Source organism: Siphateles boraxobius, unplaced genomic scaffold (assembly GCF_051911475.1).
Source record: "Siphateles boraxobius isolate OS27281-9 unplaced genomic scaffold, OSU_SipBor_1 66, whole genome shotgun sequence".
NCBI lineage: Eukaryota > Metazoa > Chordata > Actinopteri > Cypriniformes > Leuciscidae > Siphateles > Siphateles boraxobius.
In genome coordinates, this window is record NW_027509193.1 from 2,671,280 (window position 1) to 2,689,233 (window position 17,954).

Consider the following 17,954-nt stretch of genomic DNA (forward strand, 5'->3'; position numbering starts at 1 on the left):
GTCACATGATCTGTCTAACCTTCAAAATAGTGTATGTCAGGCTTTAGATGCACGTTAAAGCATTAAATGACTTTCTAAACAAAATCGAATTTTGAATTATGTTCTCAATTTTGTGAATAGACAGCTTCTGGGCTGTATTGTATTTGTAAGATCAGAATTACTCCTAGTCCTGTTACAAAGCACAACAGTCACATAACAAAGCAAATATGCATAAGCGAGACACCATACCTCAATTTCATTTATTTATGTGAGCAAAGATATGTTGGCTTTGTCCTTGATACAGAGAAATACTGAGAATAACATTAGCAAATCAATAAAACCAGAAGGACAAAATGCCTTCCTTGATGAACAGAGAGAACATCAAAGGAATTTATAGTGAGCGATGCTTGGCAGTGAGGCATCCTGTACTCATCCTGTTAACAATACTGTTAAAAGCACACAAAGTCAATGGGTTAGAGAAAAACATGCAAAAACATTTACATCTACCCACCACACACCATTCTACAAAGAGCCATGGCTCAAAAGCTTTGTGTCAAAATGGCTTTACTAAGAAAAGGTAGCTGTAAATGCTTCAATTTAGTGAAACACCTACCAGATATGTACATCTTTTTGCGACCTCTCCTTCTGTGAGGAAACACTCTTAGCAACATAGATTTGACCACTCACACGGATAATGCAAACCTCTGGGACCTTAGTGGGAAAAAGCGATAGACTCTTCACTAAGGGCGCGAGATTGGAGAGGAAAACCAGCAGTAACAAAGAAGAGAGATGAGGTTATATAGTCAATTCAAAGAGAAATCCAGGCATAAGGCTCTGGTGAGGCTAAGACACTTTGAATAGTCTTCTAAAGGGCTGGATTGGCCACACTGATGTCTTTCATACTGCTCAACCATAGATACTTATCAGTGGTCGTTGAGATGCTTCTCAGGGCCGACCGGCTCAAAACTGGTCCTTTATTTCCGAATGTCTGACATTTCCCAGCACTCCTTTTATCAGTGGACTCAAACAATGTCAGATCCCCAAAGGTGCCCCATACAGAAACGGCACAGCCATCAAGAGAAGGAGTGGCTGTATTTAACCCAGATTCAGGCAAAGACCAAGCTTTTAAGTAGAGGTGAAACCCCTTGATAGAGATGAAGGCAGAGGAATTATTTCACTCTTTGACAGATTCAAAATGGAAAGCAACGACACTGGCTGGTTAACTACTGACACTTGTTGACTATCAATGGCAGTCAGAATTCAAAGTGATGTATAAAACGTGAGGCCTGTTGAATAGTGCTGTTCTCCCCTGTGGAAAAGACCATCAGAGCTGGTCACCATCATATGTTCTGGATGCTGGTGCTGAGCAAGAGACACTGGAGTCTAAACTAACTTAAAGACAACATTTAATCACAACGGACCTATTTTCTGTCTTCATACACATCCCTAGTCTTATTCTGCATTATTCTGCATGACTCAAAAAATGTCTTTATGATCCTTCATTGTCTTTGTAATCTTTCAAAAATGCAGCTGAAACCATTTCTTTTTGGGTGATGTCATCAGTTGTACGTTGCACCCACTAGCTTGGCTCTACTCATGCTCCTTCCTCTTTTCAGTATCCAATCAGTTCCCAATGGATAACATCAAGTCCAGCCCTACTTTTCATTCAGAAATACGTTAGATGACCGAAGTAAAATGGGTTGCAAATGCCATTTTTAGTGCTGACTTAAACCAGCAAGACTTCCTTGGTCACATTTTACTGATACACAGCATGTCTAAGGCCCTGTTAATACCTGGTATTAAGATGCGTTTTGGTTGATCGGATCACAAGTGGACGATGTTAAATACAGGTGTAAACAGGGCCTAAAATATTTTGAGCTTGTCCACTTTCGACAACTTCCAGTGGTAGTCCAAAACGCATTTGAGCAGATTGCTTTCTTAGTGTTAATGCTCATGTGGTCGAATGTGTTTAAACAGCCACAAAAGACCACCTTCTCTCCGCCTACTGACTGAACGCATAAACATTATGGGAAGCGCTCTAGTCAGATGGGACTTAAACTTTGATGGCTGAAGACCCAAGTTTGGTTTGAAGAGGAAAAATGTACCAAGCACAATGTTCTCTCACCATTCCTGATTTCTAACACACACGCTGCTGCTCTCCGTTTCCGCTCTCCACTCTCTGTTTTTCTGTCGTCTCCTGTCGTGTTCATATGTAAATTGCGTGAGCTTTTTTCATCCATTAAATCGAAAGATCTGAAAAAAACTATAGATTTACCTGCCCATAGACCCTCCCCTCGAAGAAATCAGGACAGAAGTGGTTGAAAGTGTACAAAAGAGACGGATTAAAACACCAGGTGTAAACAGGTATGTGTCTCCCTCGTCTACTTGTGATCCGATCGACAAAAACGCATCTTAATACCAGGTGTAAATTGGCCCTAACATCCACCACATAGGAAAGCACGAGACCAGCACAAACCAGTCAGAACATCATGAAAATCCAAGCTTTTCTTTTCAGCAGGGGGTTATACACAATTAGTAGTCATAAATATCCTAAACTAAATTCCAATGAATATTTAGTATTTCCAGTGATTATTTAGTAATTCAACTGATATTTCTAGTTGTTCAGCAAAAATAAAAAATAAAACAAATATCAAAAATATTCAAAAATGGCTAAGTGGCTCAAAGATTATTTGAGCAGTTGACACTGCCAAGATGATAGGCACACTGAATAGGGCTAGACAACTGTGGCTACAAATATATGACATAGGCAAAGGCGTTCAATATACAACTTGGGTCTGTACTGAACACATAATGATGGGAAGGCTTTAAGTGTGAGTCTACTTTAGCACCATCTCATAAAGTGAGAGTTATTATCATATTGGTAAACATTGAGATTATGGCACTGTACCGATATTTACTCTCAACCAAGGGAACGGGCTGGCTTACACAAAGGTAATATCTGAAGATCATCTGTTTTACATTTGCGTGTCTTGCCCTTTGATGAGAGATGGGTCTCTCTGAGTGTTCTTGTTTATATGTGAGGAACAACACAACAAGAAAAACAAATTAGCGCGTTTGCAATGATTGTTGAATGTCGAGATCAAATACTTTCTTCTTTTACACAGTGCTTCTTCTTCATCGCTGACAGACGTCATTGGTCGCCTGGCTTCATCAATGAGTATCGCTTCCTCTGGCACCTGCCACATAATACTGAGCTCCACTGGCTATCCATTCAGTATGGCCTTAACTTGATCGCTTCCGTTCCAGTACGTGCCCTCATACAGGTGTTGTCCTCCTGTTGATACCATCATTAAGGTCTTTGGGAAAGCAGTTGTGCACTTGGAGGAATCCAGAATCGTGGTCAGGGCTGTAGGAGCTGTCTGTTCCTGACTTAAGGGGATCTCTTGTCAATGTGTACATGTTGATCTCTCCTACAGGAACCGAGCTCATCTTCATGCCCACGGGTGATGCCTCACGGGATGCTTCCGTGGAGCGAGAACTGGAGCGTGAGTGCCGTCGGCGGTAGCGAAAGCTGGGTATGCGGGAATATGGCGAAGAGGACGAGGTAGCCTTGATGAACTCGCGGTGTGCTTTGAACCGTACTTCTTTGCTTTTCTCAATGTAGATACTGACAGCCAGAACGGCCACCGCCTCAGCCACAATGAAGGAGAGCGCTCCAAAATAGAACGACCAACCGTAGTAATACTGGCTCTTTTTGTCTTCGTCACGATTGTCACTGGGGTCACCGGCGTTGCTGGAGATGTAGACAATTATACCGATGATGTTGCTCAAACCTGCCAGACACAAAACAAAGCCAGGCATAAGCATAATGCCTTAAAGTAATATAACAGATTTATGACTTTATTTAACTTGTTGTTGTTACATTTACATGTACATAATGTTACATTTGGCTGATTGGGATACATCAACAGCACCACCATATTTGAAAGGTTAACACTCCAGGTTGAGCTCATCAGAAGTAATCACTACTCAACCAATTGTAATCTTACTGACAAAAATGCCACAACATTTGGCAGCTTACGGTTGCATGAACTGATGACACAGACTCTAGACAAAATGGGGAAAAAAAATTCACAGGGGAGAATACTAATGTAGGCATGAAAATTGCTACAGGCTGTAAATATGTAATCAACTGTATGTGTTTATGTCAAGAGGTCAAGGTTTAGCTGGGTAACTTGGGGGTAGCCAGCCCTGCTCCAGTACACCTTACTGTCAAGTAATCCTGAACACCATGATAAGCTGGTTCAGGTGTGTATGATTAGCGTTGGCGCTAAACGCCAGCAGCCATATCACCCTGTAGCTCAAGACTGGTTGCCCACTGAAGCTAAGCAGGGTTGAGCCTGGTTAGTACCTGGATGGGAGACCTCCTGAGAAAACCAGGTTGCTGCTGGAAGAGGTGTTAGTGAGGCCAGCAGGGGGCGCTCACCCTGTGTGGGTCCTAACGCCCCAGTAAAGTGACGTGGACACAATACTGTCAAAGAGCACCGTCCTTCGGATGAGATGTTAAACTGAAGTCCTGACTCTAGGTGGTCACAGAAAATCCCAGGATGTCTTTCGAAAGAGTAGGGGTGTAATCCCAGCATCCTAGCCCAATTTGCCAAGTGGCCTCTGTCCATCATGGCTTTCTAATCATCCCCATATATATATACTAATTGGCTTCATCACTCTGTCTCCTCTCCAGTAAGCTGGTGTGTGTTGGGCGTTCTGGCACAATATGGCTGCCGTCGCATCATCCAGGTGGATGCTGCACATTGGTGGTGGTTGAGGAGATTCCCCCTTGGAGAAAATTCCCTGAGAAGATTCCCTGAGGTGAAAAGCGCTATATAAATGTAATAAATGTAATGAATTATTATTAAACTCAGCAGGAAGGGAGCTCTCCAGAGGAAGGGTTGTCTACCCACGGTGTACCCCTGGTCCTACTTGAACCGCTCTGAATGGGATACAAAACAACATCAACCAACAAGGACAGCTCTTACTATCTGGCCCCATTACATTCACACCCCTAAACATCACTCCCATCCAGTTCACGGTACCAATGTAACTGGCCCTACTTGCATCACTCTGAGTGGGATTTAAACCGGCATCAGCCATAGTGGTGGGTGGTGGGTATGCTAATAAAGACGATAAAGACCGCAGTCTCTAGTGCGCCTCTTGAGGCCAGGGGAGTAAGGTTTACCTCAGCACTTATCATGCACACTTCTTAGCTATCAGCTTACAGTACTTCTTAGCTATCCTCTGATACCTTAGCATGGCCCAATTAGCCCCGGCTGTTAGATGTTGTAACTTCAACCTCTGGCTAAAAAAAAGCTGAGATGAATGGGAATGCTAACAGATAGCTTTCTCTAGGCATTATAAACCTACTTGGTTTACATGTGGATCTTGACCTTTCCAATATGGCAGACATGCTGATGTATTGTGGTAATTAGTATTGGTTGCTAATGCAAGACCCGCCAAGACACACTATGCTGCAAGTTAACCCAATCTAGCCTAGTATTGATTTTACTTAAAGGACAAGTTCGGTATTTTACACTTAAAGCTTAAAGCCACCTCCACAATGGTTTCATAGGGGCGCTGGAAGAATCACTCATAAAACGCATTAAACTTTAGTTTACAAAGACGTGAAACTCACCGAGTGGTCTGGGGTGTTCACTGATATGCTCACACATCGCTGCAAAAGATGCTTTCCAACAGGTTTTATCCTAGTTTTTGTCCAACTCCATCGACTTGTATTGGATGTTCTGTGAGGTACGGTATTACTCCGCTGCCGGAAACGGAAATGGGGTTTTTTGTATTCTTTCTGTAGTCTTATGCAGTCGCGGTATCGTAGGCTACGCTATCCAAACATTGGCAAAGGTGCATTATCGCCACCAACTGGGCTAGAGTGTCTATTATTCAAGCTCTCAACGGAAGAATGTCTAGTTGTGAGGCGTTTGGAAAATTAGGTCCACAGTTTTACAACGAATGGTAAAACACCTGTTGGGTGTTATCACAGAAACCGAAAATTCTCAGGACAGCAGCCTTTGTCCAAATCTTAACCGTTCTATTTCATTGGAAACGATCTTAAAACAGGGCTTTAAGTGTAAAATACCAAACTTGTCCTTTAAGTATTTAACACAATCTTTTACTGTTTAGATAAAGAGTCTTTTCATCATCTTTACATGTATCGGGTTATGAAACTATACAAGGAAGGCGATTTTAGTAAGCTATATCAGCCCACTAAATTCAGTTAAGTAACAGGTAAAAAAAAGTGGAGGAGTTGTTGCCCACCTCATTTCCAGTGAACCTGCCAGTAACAGCAGGGATAAGTTGGAATATCAGAGCATGGATATTGGCCTATACATGTTTTTTATAGTGCTAAAAATGTCTAAAGTCAATTGAATGGCCCCTGTGTGGATTTTAGCAGGTGGTCATTAGCAAGGTTTACCTGCTGCCACAAACAGTATCCCTGCGCAGAGTAATATGTTGTTCCACTTGATGTAGATGCGTCCCACCCCGACACACAGCCCTCCCAGCAACAGCAGAATGGTACTGAGGATGGGGAACACACTGGAGGCGCGCACAATACCTGTTCATGCACACAGATAAACACCGCTTTTACATGAGAAAGATATAAAAAAGTGCATGATAAGAATTTCAACATTGAGATATAGACAGCAACTCTAATATTCGAGAAGAGAATGTCACTCACGTAAGAGATACTCAGAGCTGTCTGTGTCATAATCATTATCATCTGGGAAATGATTGATTCGGTAACAACTTCCTTTGTTGAGACCTACAAAAATATGAAACCGGTCAAGGTTAGAGTTGTGAGGACATGCAAATATATGCAAGTCACCAAGCAAAAGTTAGAATACTGGTCAGTAGAACAAACTATAAAAAACTCCATATGGTAGCAATTTGTTCTGTTTTGAAGCAGTATAGGATGGACTTGAAATATATATTCCTTATTGTTCAGTGACAGACTTTAAAGTCTTTTCACACATACAGCTCTTTCCGGAGAGTTACACAACAAAATATACGATTTCCAGTATGAACATAAGCCAATTATTTGAGCTTTGACCCAATCATAAAGTCCTGATGGATATGACTGTGCATACAGAAGGAATGGTTCACACAAAATGCATTTTTGTGTTCCACTGTGGAACCTTTTTCTATGTAAAAGTGTTCTAGAAGTATGGCAAGTCGATAGGCTCAGAAGAACTGTTTATAGATTGAACTGTGTTTACATCCAAAATGCTGTATTTGACGGCTTTAATACCGTTTAGGATGTATTACCTGTTTAGGATGTTTTTTGTTTTTTTTAAATTTGATTACATTTTGACTTTAAAGTGCCCCTATTATTACTATTATGCTATACTAAAGGTTCCTAGTGTTGTTTTAGAGGTCTCCTACAATTGGTTTACATGCATCCAAGGACAATTTTTCATGATATACATTGCAGCATCAGCTCTTTTGTCACAGAGTCTGAAACGGCTTGATCAAGGACTTATTCTCTCTAAACCCCTCATTTCCGAGAGCCTACTCTGCTCTGATTGGCCAGATGGTTCAGTCTGTTGTGATTGGTCTACTCAGCTCTGATTGGCCCGATGGCCCAGTCTGATGTGATTGGTCTACTCTACTCTGATTGGTCAGACGGCCCAGTCTGTTGTAATTGGTTTCCTGTGCTCTGATTGGTCAGATCATTTGGCCCACTCTGATGTGATTGGTCTACTTTGCTCTGATTGGACAGAATGCCCAGTCTGTTCTGTTGTGATTGGTCTAATGTGCTTTTATTGGTCAGATGACCCAGTCTGTTGTGATTGGTCTACTCTAATTGGTCAGATGGCTCAAGTCTGTTGTGATTGGTCTACTCTGCTCTGATTGTTCAGATGACCCAGTCTGTTGTGATTTGTCTGCTCTGCTCTGATTGGTCAGATGATTCAGTCTGTTGTGATTGGTCAGATGGCCCAGTCTGTTGTGATTGATCTACTCTGCTCTGATTGGTCAGATGGCCCAGTCTGCTGTGATTGTTCTACTCTGCTCTGATTGGTCAGCTGACCCGGTCTGTTCTGATTGGTCTACTCTGCTCTGATTGTTCAGATGACCCAGTCTGTTGTGATTGTTCTACTCTGCTCTTATTTGTCAGATGGCCCAGTCTGTTGTGATTTGTCTACTTAGCTTTGAATTTCAGCTCCGGGTCATAGTTATAATTATATTTATCACAGTTATATGAACCATAATCATGGTGTCAGTTTTTACCATATCAATTCAAGGGCAAGTTCTCATTGTTTGGAAGTGCATCAAAGTGGTTTTGCTTTCATAGCGCAGAAAACAGGGTCTTCTCGAAATGTCGACATGACCAAACTCTTTCAGTTTCAGCTACAACTACAGTATTTAAGGGTAAAAGTAGACGTTCACAGGCAGCCAATGAAGACAATTGTCTGGCATTATGCAAATATTTTTCAAACTAATTTATAACAGGAAGTGAGACTGGATTTACTGACGACTTATTTCAGGCAGTTCAGAATCGCTTCTTTCTTTTAGGAGACAATAACTTTATTTGTCGTCACAAACAGCTATATTACACACTGCATAAAAGGTAATATTCGAAAAAGCTAAATATTAGCACTTTAAGCAAGGAGATGTGTGTTCATTAGGTCTTAGCATACATCATAAATTGTAACATATCAAACCTCCTTCTCTCTGTCTGTCTCCATGTGGAGTCTACTCCCTGTGACACAGCTTTTGTGTGACCCAGCATGCCATTAATTGGGTCTAGAGTTTAAAAAAGGAGCAAATTAATTAGAATTAAATAGGTCTGAGAAAATGGGGCATGTGTTTTCTAGTCAAGTCATTGTAAAAAAGGAGACCTTGGTTAAAAAAAAAAAGACTTGCTTTAAAAAAAGCCTTTATATAAAATTATATATATATATATATATATATATATATATATTTGAAACCCTAAACATAATGCCACATATGCTGCCTATAAACAGTTGCAAAAAATAATGCCCAACCTGTTATAAAAATACCAACTGAAAAAAATCTTCAATGAATATTATTCCAAATGATTTTCCCATCAAAATTATAAGTTGTTCCAGCTTTGCAACAACTTTATTTTTAAATTTTTTAGCAAATGCTTCTCATTTAGATACCACTTTTCATCATCTAATCAATTCCCAATGTGTAGCCACACTCAAAATTGCATGAAATATCATGTTTCACTCTGATATATGTCATATTATGCAAGTAAAATAGGAAGCAAAGGCAATTTCTTGCTAACTTTAAAAACATGGTTTCTTACGAAATGAAAACAATATTTCAGTATATGACTTTTTAAACCATCAGAATAGGTGTCTTAATATCCTTTGAATGAAAGTTACACTGTGACAATGGTACTATATCAGAATAAAATATCAGAATAAACTTTACTGTGTAATAATATCCATCAACAATAGGATTCAGTCCAATAACTGAATCCTAAGGAGGATGCACAGATATAAAAATGTTTGCCAATATCAATGGCAAATAATTAGAACTATTATGACAGATAACTGATATGATATGATGAGATATAAATCTATACTTTTTAGTCAGTCGTAAAAAATACCCCAATGCATTATAATATTTAAAAAATGTTCACTGTACATTGAACTCTAGTAATATAGGAATATATTCATATTGTCAGAGAAATATTGTACATCTTTCAATGTATTGTCCAGAATTTATTTGATTGCAAGCCTTTAAATATCTCTCATCATCTTAAACTATATTTTTGTAATTTAACAAAATAAAATAAAAGTAAAAATACAATAAAAAAAAATAAAAGTATTTAGAATTTGCATGAGCAAAACATGATGATCATGATCTCCAGTATGATTTGAGAATGATCCAAAGAGCATCTGGTGCTTCAAAGAAAGCAAGAAAATCTGACCTTTTGTATAGCTTAAATGCTTCATGCCACAAATTTACTTATTTGATTAGTGACCTAGAAATAGTGGGAAATCTGAGATATTTCTTAATTGTACATCATCCATTTTTCATTTTTTTAAATCCTTGCTGTTTATATCCAGGTTTAAAGGGGTCCTATAATGCCCTTTTACTAAGTCTTGATTTTATTTTTGGGGTGTACTAGAATATGTATTTATGCTTGATTGTTCCAAAAACACATTATTTTTCACATATTTTACATTATTACAGCTCCTCTATCCCCAGTCTGGTTGAATGCGTTGTTTTCGATTAAACCCCCTCCTTCCGACATACAAAATATGCTGTGATTGGTTAGATGGCCCAGTATGTTGTGATTGGCAGCGCCTAGTGTGTGTTCGGGAAATGTCCCGCCCCTTCATAACCGCAAACTCTTCTCAGATGCAAATATTAAGGCTTGGCGTCAATTTCAAACCAATTCGAGTCTGATTCAGACCCTGACAATGTTAACGAACAAGAGAATCGTGCAGAACAGATTACAAGCAAGGACTTTGCAAGCACGGATTTCACAGCACGTTTCAGAGTGGTATGCTTTTTGTATTTTTCTTATAGATAAGATGTTATCCACCATTTAATCATATTTGTCAGAAAACTATGGTAATACAAACAGTAATCGATCATAAAATCATGGGTAAATTTCCTAAGTGGTGAACAGTCTTACAAAAGCAAGAGCTTACAAAAGCTAAAGTAAACACAACATAAATATTGTAATGTTAGTTAGAGGCTAGCGGAGGCAAAGCTTTGCCCTTCCTTTACATCATAGCTATCATAGCAACTAAATAAAACTTATAATTGAAACTGTTGATAGAATACACAACTACAAATAATAAGACATACTTACAAGTTGTGATCCATAAATGGGAACGGCTATGTCTTTCAGAAGAAGCTTTTGTGCGTATAGCCTGCAATGTACTCTCTTCTGGAAGATTTCCTACGTAAAATGTGCAGCGCTCAGACAAACGTTGAGGTTATAATGTTTAGGAACAGCGTTAAAAATACATTTTAACCATTCTAACTTCGACAGCCTTAAGACAATATTTTACCGGGTTGTAAAAAACAGCGACAACACTTCACTTCATCTTCTCTAGCAGCTTAACCAGGCCTCGCCAATATCTTTTGGGTATTCCGAGGGCGGGGATTATTTAAATGAGGAACATTTTGACTTCAGAAGATCCGGAAAAATCGCGTTGCAGTCCAAACGAGCCGTTTCATTGTAGTTCTTGAAAAGTGGATTCTGTTAAATAAAATATTTTCCCTTTTGAGTGGACGTTGAGCTTTGTAACCTTGCAGATCTTTATCCTCAAACAGCAGCATTACACTTCAAGTAAAGTTGAAAAAGAGACAAAGTATAATTGTCACAGCTCTGTCTTCCTTGTCTGGGTTTCCTTATGGTTTCTTCACAGAGCTGTGACACTCTGGGGTTGTCGTGTGTTTGTGTCTTGTCTAGCCTGTTGTGAGCACATGGCTGTTATGTTGTTCCTTGTGCCATGTGCTCTTCTGTCTATTGTCAGCCCCTCCCATCTCGTTATCTGTTTAGTGATTAACGTTCTTCACCTGGGTTGTCTCGTTATTCTCCTGTGTTTGGTTACTATATAGTCTCCTTTGTGTTTGCAGTCCAGTGCTGGCTCGTTGTACATGTTATGTGTCTTCGTGTTCCTCCCGTGATGTCGAAGTCCTGAAGTTTGTACCTACCCTGTTTGTTTTGTTATTAAAACACTCTGCATCTGAATCCACGTCTCTTGTCTACCATTCCGTGACAATAATAGGAAAATAATCTGACATTTCCAATGTGTTGGTCGACAAACTTTCTAACAGACTCTTAAACTTTCTCTTGTACATTATAACTTCTCTCAGTGTGTACAGTCAACCAGTGGAGCTTATGTTTAAAGCCGCTGGAGCTGCTGATTTATAGGTGCTGTTATTGGCCCAGTGACCGAAGCGTATCCAGCCTCATAAAGACAAAATAAGGAACCTCGCCTGACTGACACGGACACACATCGGAGAAGGAGAGCAAGATAGGATAGCTTGGTCCCTGTGGCCTGCCTGGAGGTAACAATGCTCCACGCTGAGCATGTCTTCTCCATAGCAACCTCAGGTCTGATCCGACAATCTGATTTCCATAATGTCTCCAAGGATTCCTTTGACATCTTCATTGTGGTTTAACACAGCAGACAGCATCACACTACTCTCCCGCATGCCAAAAGCCCTCGGCCCCCTGCCTCACAAACCCACATCCCCACTGGATGAGGAAACAGCTGCCACAACCGCCTCCAGCATTTTCTCGTAATTGTGAATCGGCGCAGGACAGCCAATCGTCCGCCTTGTCGTGATTGCTATAGGGCAGTGTGCTTTTCTTTGGCTCGACTTATTTGTCATCTCAAATCTGTCAATATGGAGAACCGTGTCGTCCTTACTAGTAGTGTTTGTTAAGGCAAGTATCAGTATTATTATTGCTCATACATTTTTCTAAATGTCATAGTCATTTGTTAACAGACAAGTATTCATTACTTCACTACATATTATTAAATTATTACATAGTTTAAACTAATACATTTTTCGCTAACTGTGATTTTTGTATATGTACATTTCTGAAATACATGACTTAGACAGTTACCTCTGATAATCGATCACTCTAAATTGTAATGTGTAAAGCTGCTTTGAAATGATGTGTATTGTGAAAAGCGCTATACAAATACATGTAAATTGAATTGAATACTCACCAATTAACGAAAGTACTAAACAAAAGGAATGACTAAATACAAAGCTGCTTCTGTAGCAGCATTTTGCAGCTGTGCTGTATTTGTGTGACATATCACCTTTTATTTGAGGCTTATGAAGGAAAGGTAACTAGAGAGAACGGTGTTCTCGCACCTGGCACGTGCTCAAAGCTGGTTATGACTGTGTTATTCAGTGTGGATCGTGGCGGAAGTCAAACCCAACGGATAATTAGAGACTACGTGGCCTTTCAGACGCTGCATTTAATTACAGATCTATTGTGCATGCTGGGAATGGCAAAAGTGACAGCTCTTCGCTTCCAATACTCCCTAATCTCACAAACAAACCAATGATAACCAGTCAATTAACTGTACTCAAGGTATATTATTTTTAATTTATGGCAATTTAGGTGTTTGTTTAATTTGAATAAACTTTAATAAATCTCAATATAGTTTTTTTATTTCATTTTTTAATGGCACAGTTCAATTTTATTTTATTAAACTTTAATTAATCTCAATATAGTTTTTTTATTTCATTTGTATGGCACAGTTCACGTGTTTATATTATTAAACTTTAATTAATCTCAATATAGTTTTTTTATTTCATTTTTATGTCACAGTTCACGTGTTTATTTTATTTGATTAAACTTTAGTAAACCTCAAGATAATAATTTTATTTTAAAAAATGTTATGCCACAGTTCAAGTGTTTATTTTATTTTAATGTATTAAACTTTAATAAACCTCAATATCATTTTTATTAAAAAATGCATGACATAGTTAGGTGTTTATCCTGTCTCAGGATAATGTTTTATTTTAATGTATTATTTTTTATGGCACAATTCAGATGTTTATTTTATTTTATTAAACTTTGATAAACCTCAAGATATTATTTAATTTAATTTCATATATGGAAAAGTTCAGGTGTTTATTTTATTTTATTAAACTTTTTTTATTCCAAATTTTGGTTAATTTAAAAGTAATTTATTTTACTTTCTTTTTTTTAATTATTTTATTTATATTTCAATTACATTGCATTATAAACATGTCAGGGAAATAATGGGTTAACAATTTAATTATGCTAGCTATGCCAAACACATTTTGATCAGTTTTAATAAAATAAGTAAATAAAAAAAAACATGACCTATAATGCCCTTCTGACTTCAAAAATCAGCAGCATTTTCTACATAGATCTGAGGAAGTTTCTTTTTTCAATGGGGGAAAACTCAAATATTTCCACACTAAAAAAATGACATAATAACACTAAGTCAACTAATTTCCTGAAAGACAAACGGATTTTCTTTTGTCAGTATGAGTTCTGCTCTTAATATGAATCCAGATTACATTATCATTCGAGATTTATTAAAAGATAAAGTATTAAGTTAACACTGTTCATCACCTGATGTCCTTGTTTAGCTTATGAACGCATGTATGACGTCATCAGAACGACTGTCTGAGTCACAGCTCGGCCAAAACTGCACATGTTGTGGGAAAAACCTAACACGAAATGATTATGTGTTATTAAACATCTGTCTGTCTTTTTCTTTTCTATGGACAATCATAAGAAGCAACAGATTCATCTATTTTTAAACAATTGGCCACGTTACCATAGTGATTTCAGACATATTGTTTCCAAGCAACAGCATCAAATGAAAGAAAGAGAATCTGTGGACTGATTACGCCTTTCTGTCCATTCAAGAAACCAACTGGTGTCAACAGAGAGAAATGGTGGGGGAATTTTCACTCCCTTCCAAGTGAACGTCAACTTATGCTAACTTGAGAGAGATCCAACCCCAATGAAAGAGTTTGGATGAGCGGTTGACAGATCCTGCGGATGGAAGGCTAAGCTCTTTCAATTAGATATCATCTTTGTCTCAGATGCTACTCCTATGGGGGGCGTTTTAATAGACAAAAGTGACAATCTTCATACTGTTATCTATAAAAATTTGGTCTTGGATTTATTTGATGAGAAATATTTGAGCTCAGATTTTGGTATCTTGACAAATCTGAACACAGATGAGAAACTTTTCATTAGAATTCTCCATTTTGGTCTCACTGCGTTTCTTTTCTAAAGGCCTGTTTATGAAGAGAAAAAGGGATGTTGGTTAACTTGAGTGTCTCTGGTTAGGTTCGAGCCCTTTCGCAAACACACTTAAAGGGTTAGTTCAACCAAAAAATAAAAATTCTGTCATCATTAACTCACCCTCATGTCGTTCCAAACCCGTAAGACTTTTGTTCATCTTTGGAACTCAAATGAATATCTTTTTAATGAAGATTTCTGTCGCTCCATTGACAGTCTACGCAACTACCACTTTCAATTTAGTACAGACATCATTAAAGTAATCCATGTGACGCCAGTGGTTTAACCAAGCGACTCGAGTGCTTTATTTGCGCAAAAAAAACCCCACTCAATTTGCCACTTTATTTTCAAAATATTAACCTCAGATCCGCGTTCACGCAAAAATGTCCACTCTCGCGTCAACAACACACATGCGCCGTGCTGCTCTCGTGAACGCTCTTTGGAGATTAAAATTTTGTTCAACGCTATCTCACGACCAATTCGTACGAATTTGTACGAGTGATTAAAAAGTGCCTAATAATTATGAATTCGTACGACCTCACTTGTACGAATTTGTACGATTTGTCTAAACCCACGTGATGGGTAGGTTTAGGGGCGGGGTCAGGAGTAGGTCATTCGTACAAATTCATCCAAATTGGGCAACTCGTAAAATATGATCGATTTGCCAAAAATCGCACTAATTCGTACAAGTGAGGTCGTATGAATTCGTACGAATTAGCCACCTCGGAAAATTCGTACGAATTGCTGTGAGAGGGGCTGGGTAAATTATGTTTTCTTTCCGCAAACAAAGAACTCGTTACTTCATAAAGTTTACGTTAAACCACTGGAGTCACATGGATTACTTGAATGATGACTTTACTACCTTTCTGGGGCTTGAAAGTGGTAGTTGCATATACTGTCAATGGAGCGACAGACATATCTTAGATTTAATTAAAAAGATCTTCATTTGAGTTCCAAAGATGAACAAAAGTCTTACAGGTTTGGAACGAGATGAGGGTGAGTAGCTAATTAATGACAGATTTTATTTTTATTTTGGGTGAACCTGGCAACGATAACTAAGCATCTTACTTTAAGAAACCATTATGTTTTGTTTTGAGTTGAGTTGACTTGTATGTAGAAAAAGAACAAAAGCCCCCTTAAGAAAGCCTTGGTTGGCTGAAGACAAAGACAGAACAATTAACTTAGTTTTCTCTCTTTTAAAACTCAAGTGTAAGAAAGGATGTGAAGCACATGGTACCCTCTATACAGCAGATCCTCCAGAGCCCGGAGTGTGTGAGATCTCCGCGGACCTTCTTGGGTTGCGCCTGCGTGTCGTCCGTGCTGATGTTGGTGGCGTTACAGATATAAGCCCGAGAATAAAGCCAGTAGTCGGTCCCAATCGCGATGCTCATCAAACTAAACGCCACAAAAGCCCCGACGGTGGCCAGCAGCATCTGATTCCCACGGTCAGACCACGCCATGGCCACTCATAATACTAATAGCAAGGGTAATAATCCACACAGCGTCATGTTTTGACTCGCGCCGCTTTGTTCAGTCAGTGTGATCGGGAAACTTGAGCGCGTCTCATCCACATGTTGCTGTTGATATAGTGAGCAGCTCTCAGCTCACATATGGTATTTGCTTTTTAGGCTTTAGTGGGAGTTTTGGTCATCACCTTGTCCATTTCCTTAAATCAAATCCCTCTTTTGCAAACTCAGATGGTTTTGATTTGGGATTGCGATCTTCAAACCACACCTTCAGTCACACTAACCAATGAGAAACACACATGGTCTGAAGAATAAGATGATGCTCTTGCTTCTCTTCGTGATCATGATGATGTTTTAATGCTTAAACGCTGCATTAAATGAGAATTAAACAGAGTAAAGATATAGAGGCACTCTACAGGTTTGATGCTTTTGTGACTTAAAATAAATAGATTGAAACAAATACTAATATAGCCTATTGTAATTTCATCATATATCTATTCAATATTGGAGAAAGAGCTGAAAACACTGAGCCAGTATCAAAATTGTATTTATAAAACGTAAAGGTCTTGTCCTGGACTCTGATTGGTTGATACAGAGTTTCAGCTGTCCAAATCCACCTGTTCAAAATAGTTTTAGTTTAGGCTATATGAAATATAATCTCGTCGTTTTTAAGGAAACTTCTTAATATTTTAATATGTAGTAACAACTTTGGAAATAAATAAATAACACTCACCTCCTAGATGAAGTAACAAGTAACTATATTAGGCTATATTCTATATTAAATTATTTCTGGAATAAAATATAATATTTATAGAATAATAGGCTCTGCATATGAATATAAAGCAGTTACTGTTCAATCATAAGTAAACATGAAGTTACTTCATGTTATTTGTAGAAATTGCTCTCAATATAGCCCTTGTTCTTTCCCGAAGGGACAAAATGTTGGAGCATTGTAAGTTGTACAGTTTACATCTCTGCAACCTTACATGAAACGAGTGTTTTGGAAAATGGATGAACAGAATAGAATTAATATTGAATAGGCTCCGGCTGAGGACAGGCGGTTTAGGAAATAGAATAGAATAAAATAGAATAGAATATTAGAATAATTTGGTAATAAGCTCCAGCATCCCAACATAGGACAGGCGGTTTGGAAAATTGATGGAAAATAGAATAGAATAGAATATATATGGTATAATATGCTCTAACATCCCTGCAAACCTACATAGGACAGACGGTTTGGAAAATTGATGGAAAATAGAATAGAATACAATAGAATATATGGTATAATAGGCTCTAACATCCCTGCAAACCTACATAGGACAGGCGGTTTGGAAAATTGATGGAAAATAGAATACAATAGAATATATATGGTATAATAGGCTCTAGCATCCCTGCAAACCTACATAGGACAACTGATGGACAACTGTGGTAAACTGATGGACAATAGAATACAATAGAACAGAATATAATAGAATTAATATTGTATAATAGGCTCCAGCATCCCTGCAAACCTACAGGCGATTTGGAAAATGCATAGATGATGGAATAGAATAGAATAGAATAAAATAGAAAATAAAAATGAGAACATGAGCAGGACTCCCGTATGAGTGTGTGATCAGCCCAGTGGATCGATGGAGAATGTGGCTCGGATCAGGCTGAAGCACTCAGAATAGAATAGAATAAAATAGAATAGAATGCTGGGGATGAACACTGGAGGAATCGATGGAGAG

The 17,954-nt window shown here is 38.5% G+C and overlaps 1 protein-coding gene and 1 pseudogene across 1 annotated transcript; one reads left to right on the top strand and one right to left on the bottom strand.

Moving 5' to 3' along the window:
* Positions 1-207: 207 nt before the first annotated feature.
* On the bottom strand, positions 208-16,592 carry cacng4b (calcium channel, voltage-dependent, gamma subunit 4b). Its single transcript, XM_077211640.1, has 4 exons — positions 15,996-16,592; positions 6,689-6,772; positions 6,425-6,565; positions 208-3,773 (listed from the first exon to the last, which is right to left on the bottom strand). Exons 1-4 carry the CDS (start codon positions 16,216-16,218, stop codon positions 3,256-3,258), a joined length of 966 nt encoding a protein of 321 aa, XP_077067755.1. The 5' UTR covers positions 16,219-16,592; the 3' UTR covers positions 208-3,255.
* LOC143722499 (5S ribosomal RNA) lies at positions 4,277-4,393 on the top strand (annotated as a pseudogene).
* Positions 16,593-17,954: the final 1,362 nt, after the last annotated feature.

Coding starts and splice junctions, on each gene's coding strand:
- cacng4b (XM_077211640.1), bottom strand. CDS start 16,218: ATGGCGTGGTCTGACCGTGGGAATCAGATGCTGCTGGCCACCGTCGGG. Junction 6,773..15,995: donor GAGGATCTGCTGTATAGAGG/GTACCATGTGCT, acceptor ATATTTTTGTAG/GTCTCAACAAAGGAAGTTGT. Junction 3,774..6,424: donor GATACTGTTTGTGGCAGCAG/GTAAACCTTGCT, acceptor TGTGTCTGGCAG/GTTTGAGCAACATCATCGGT.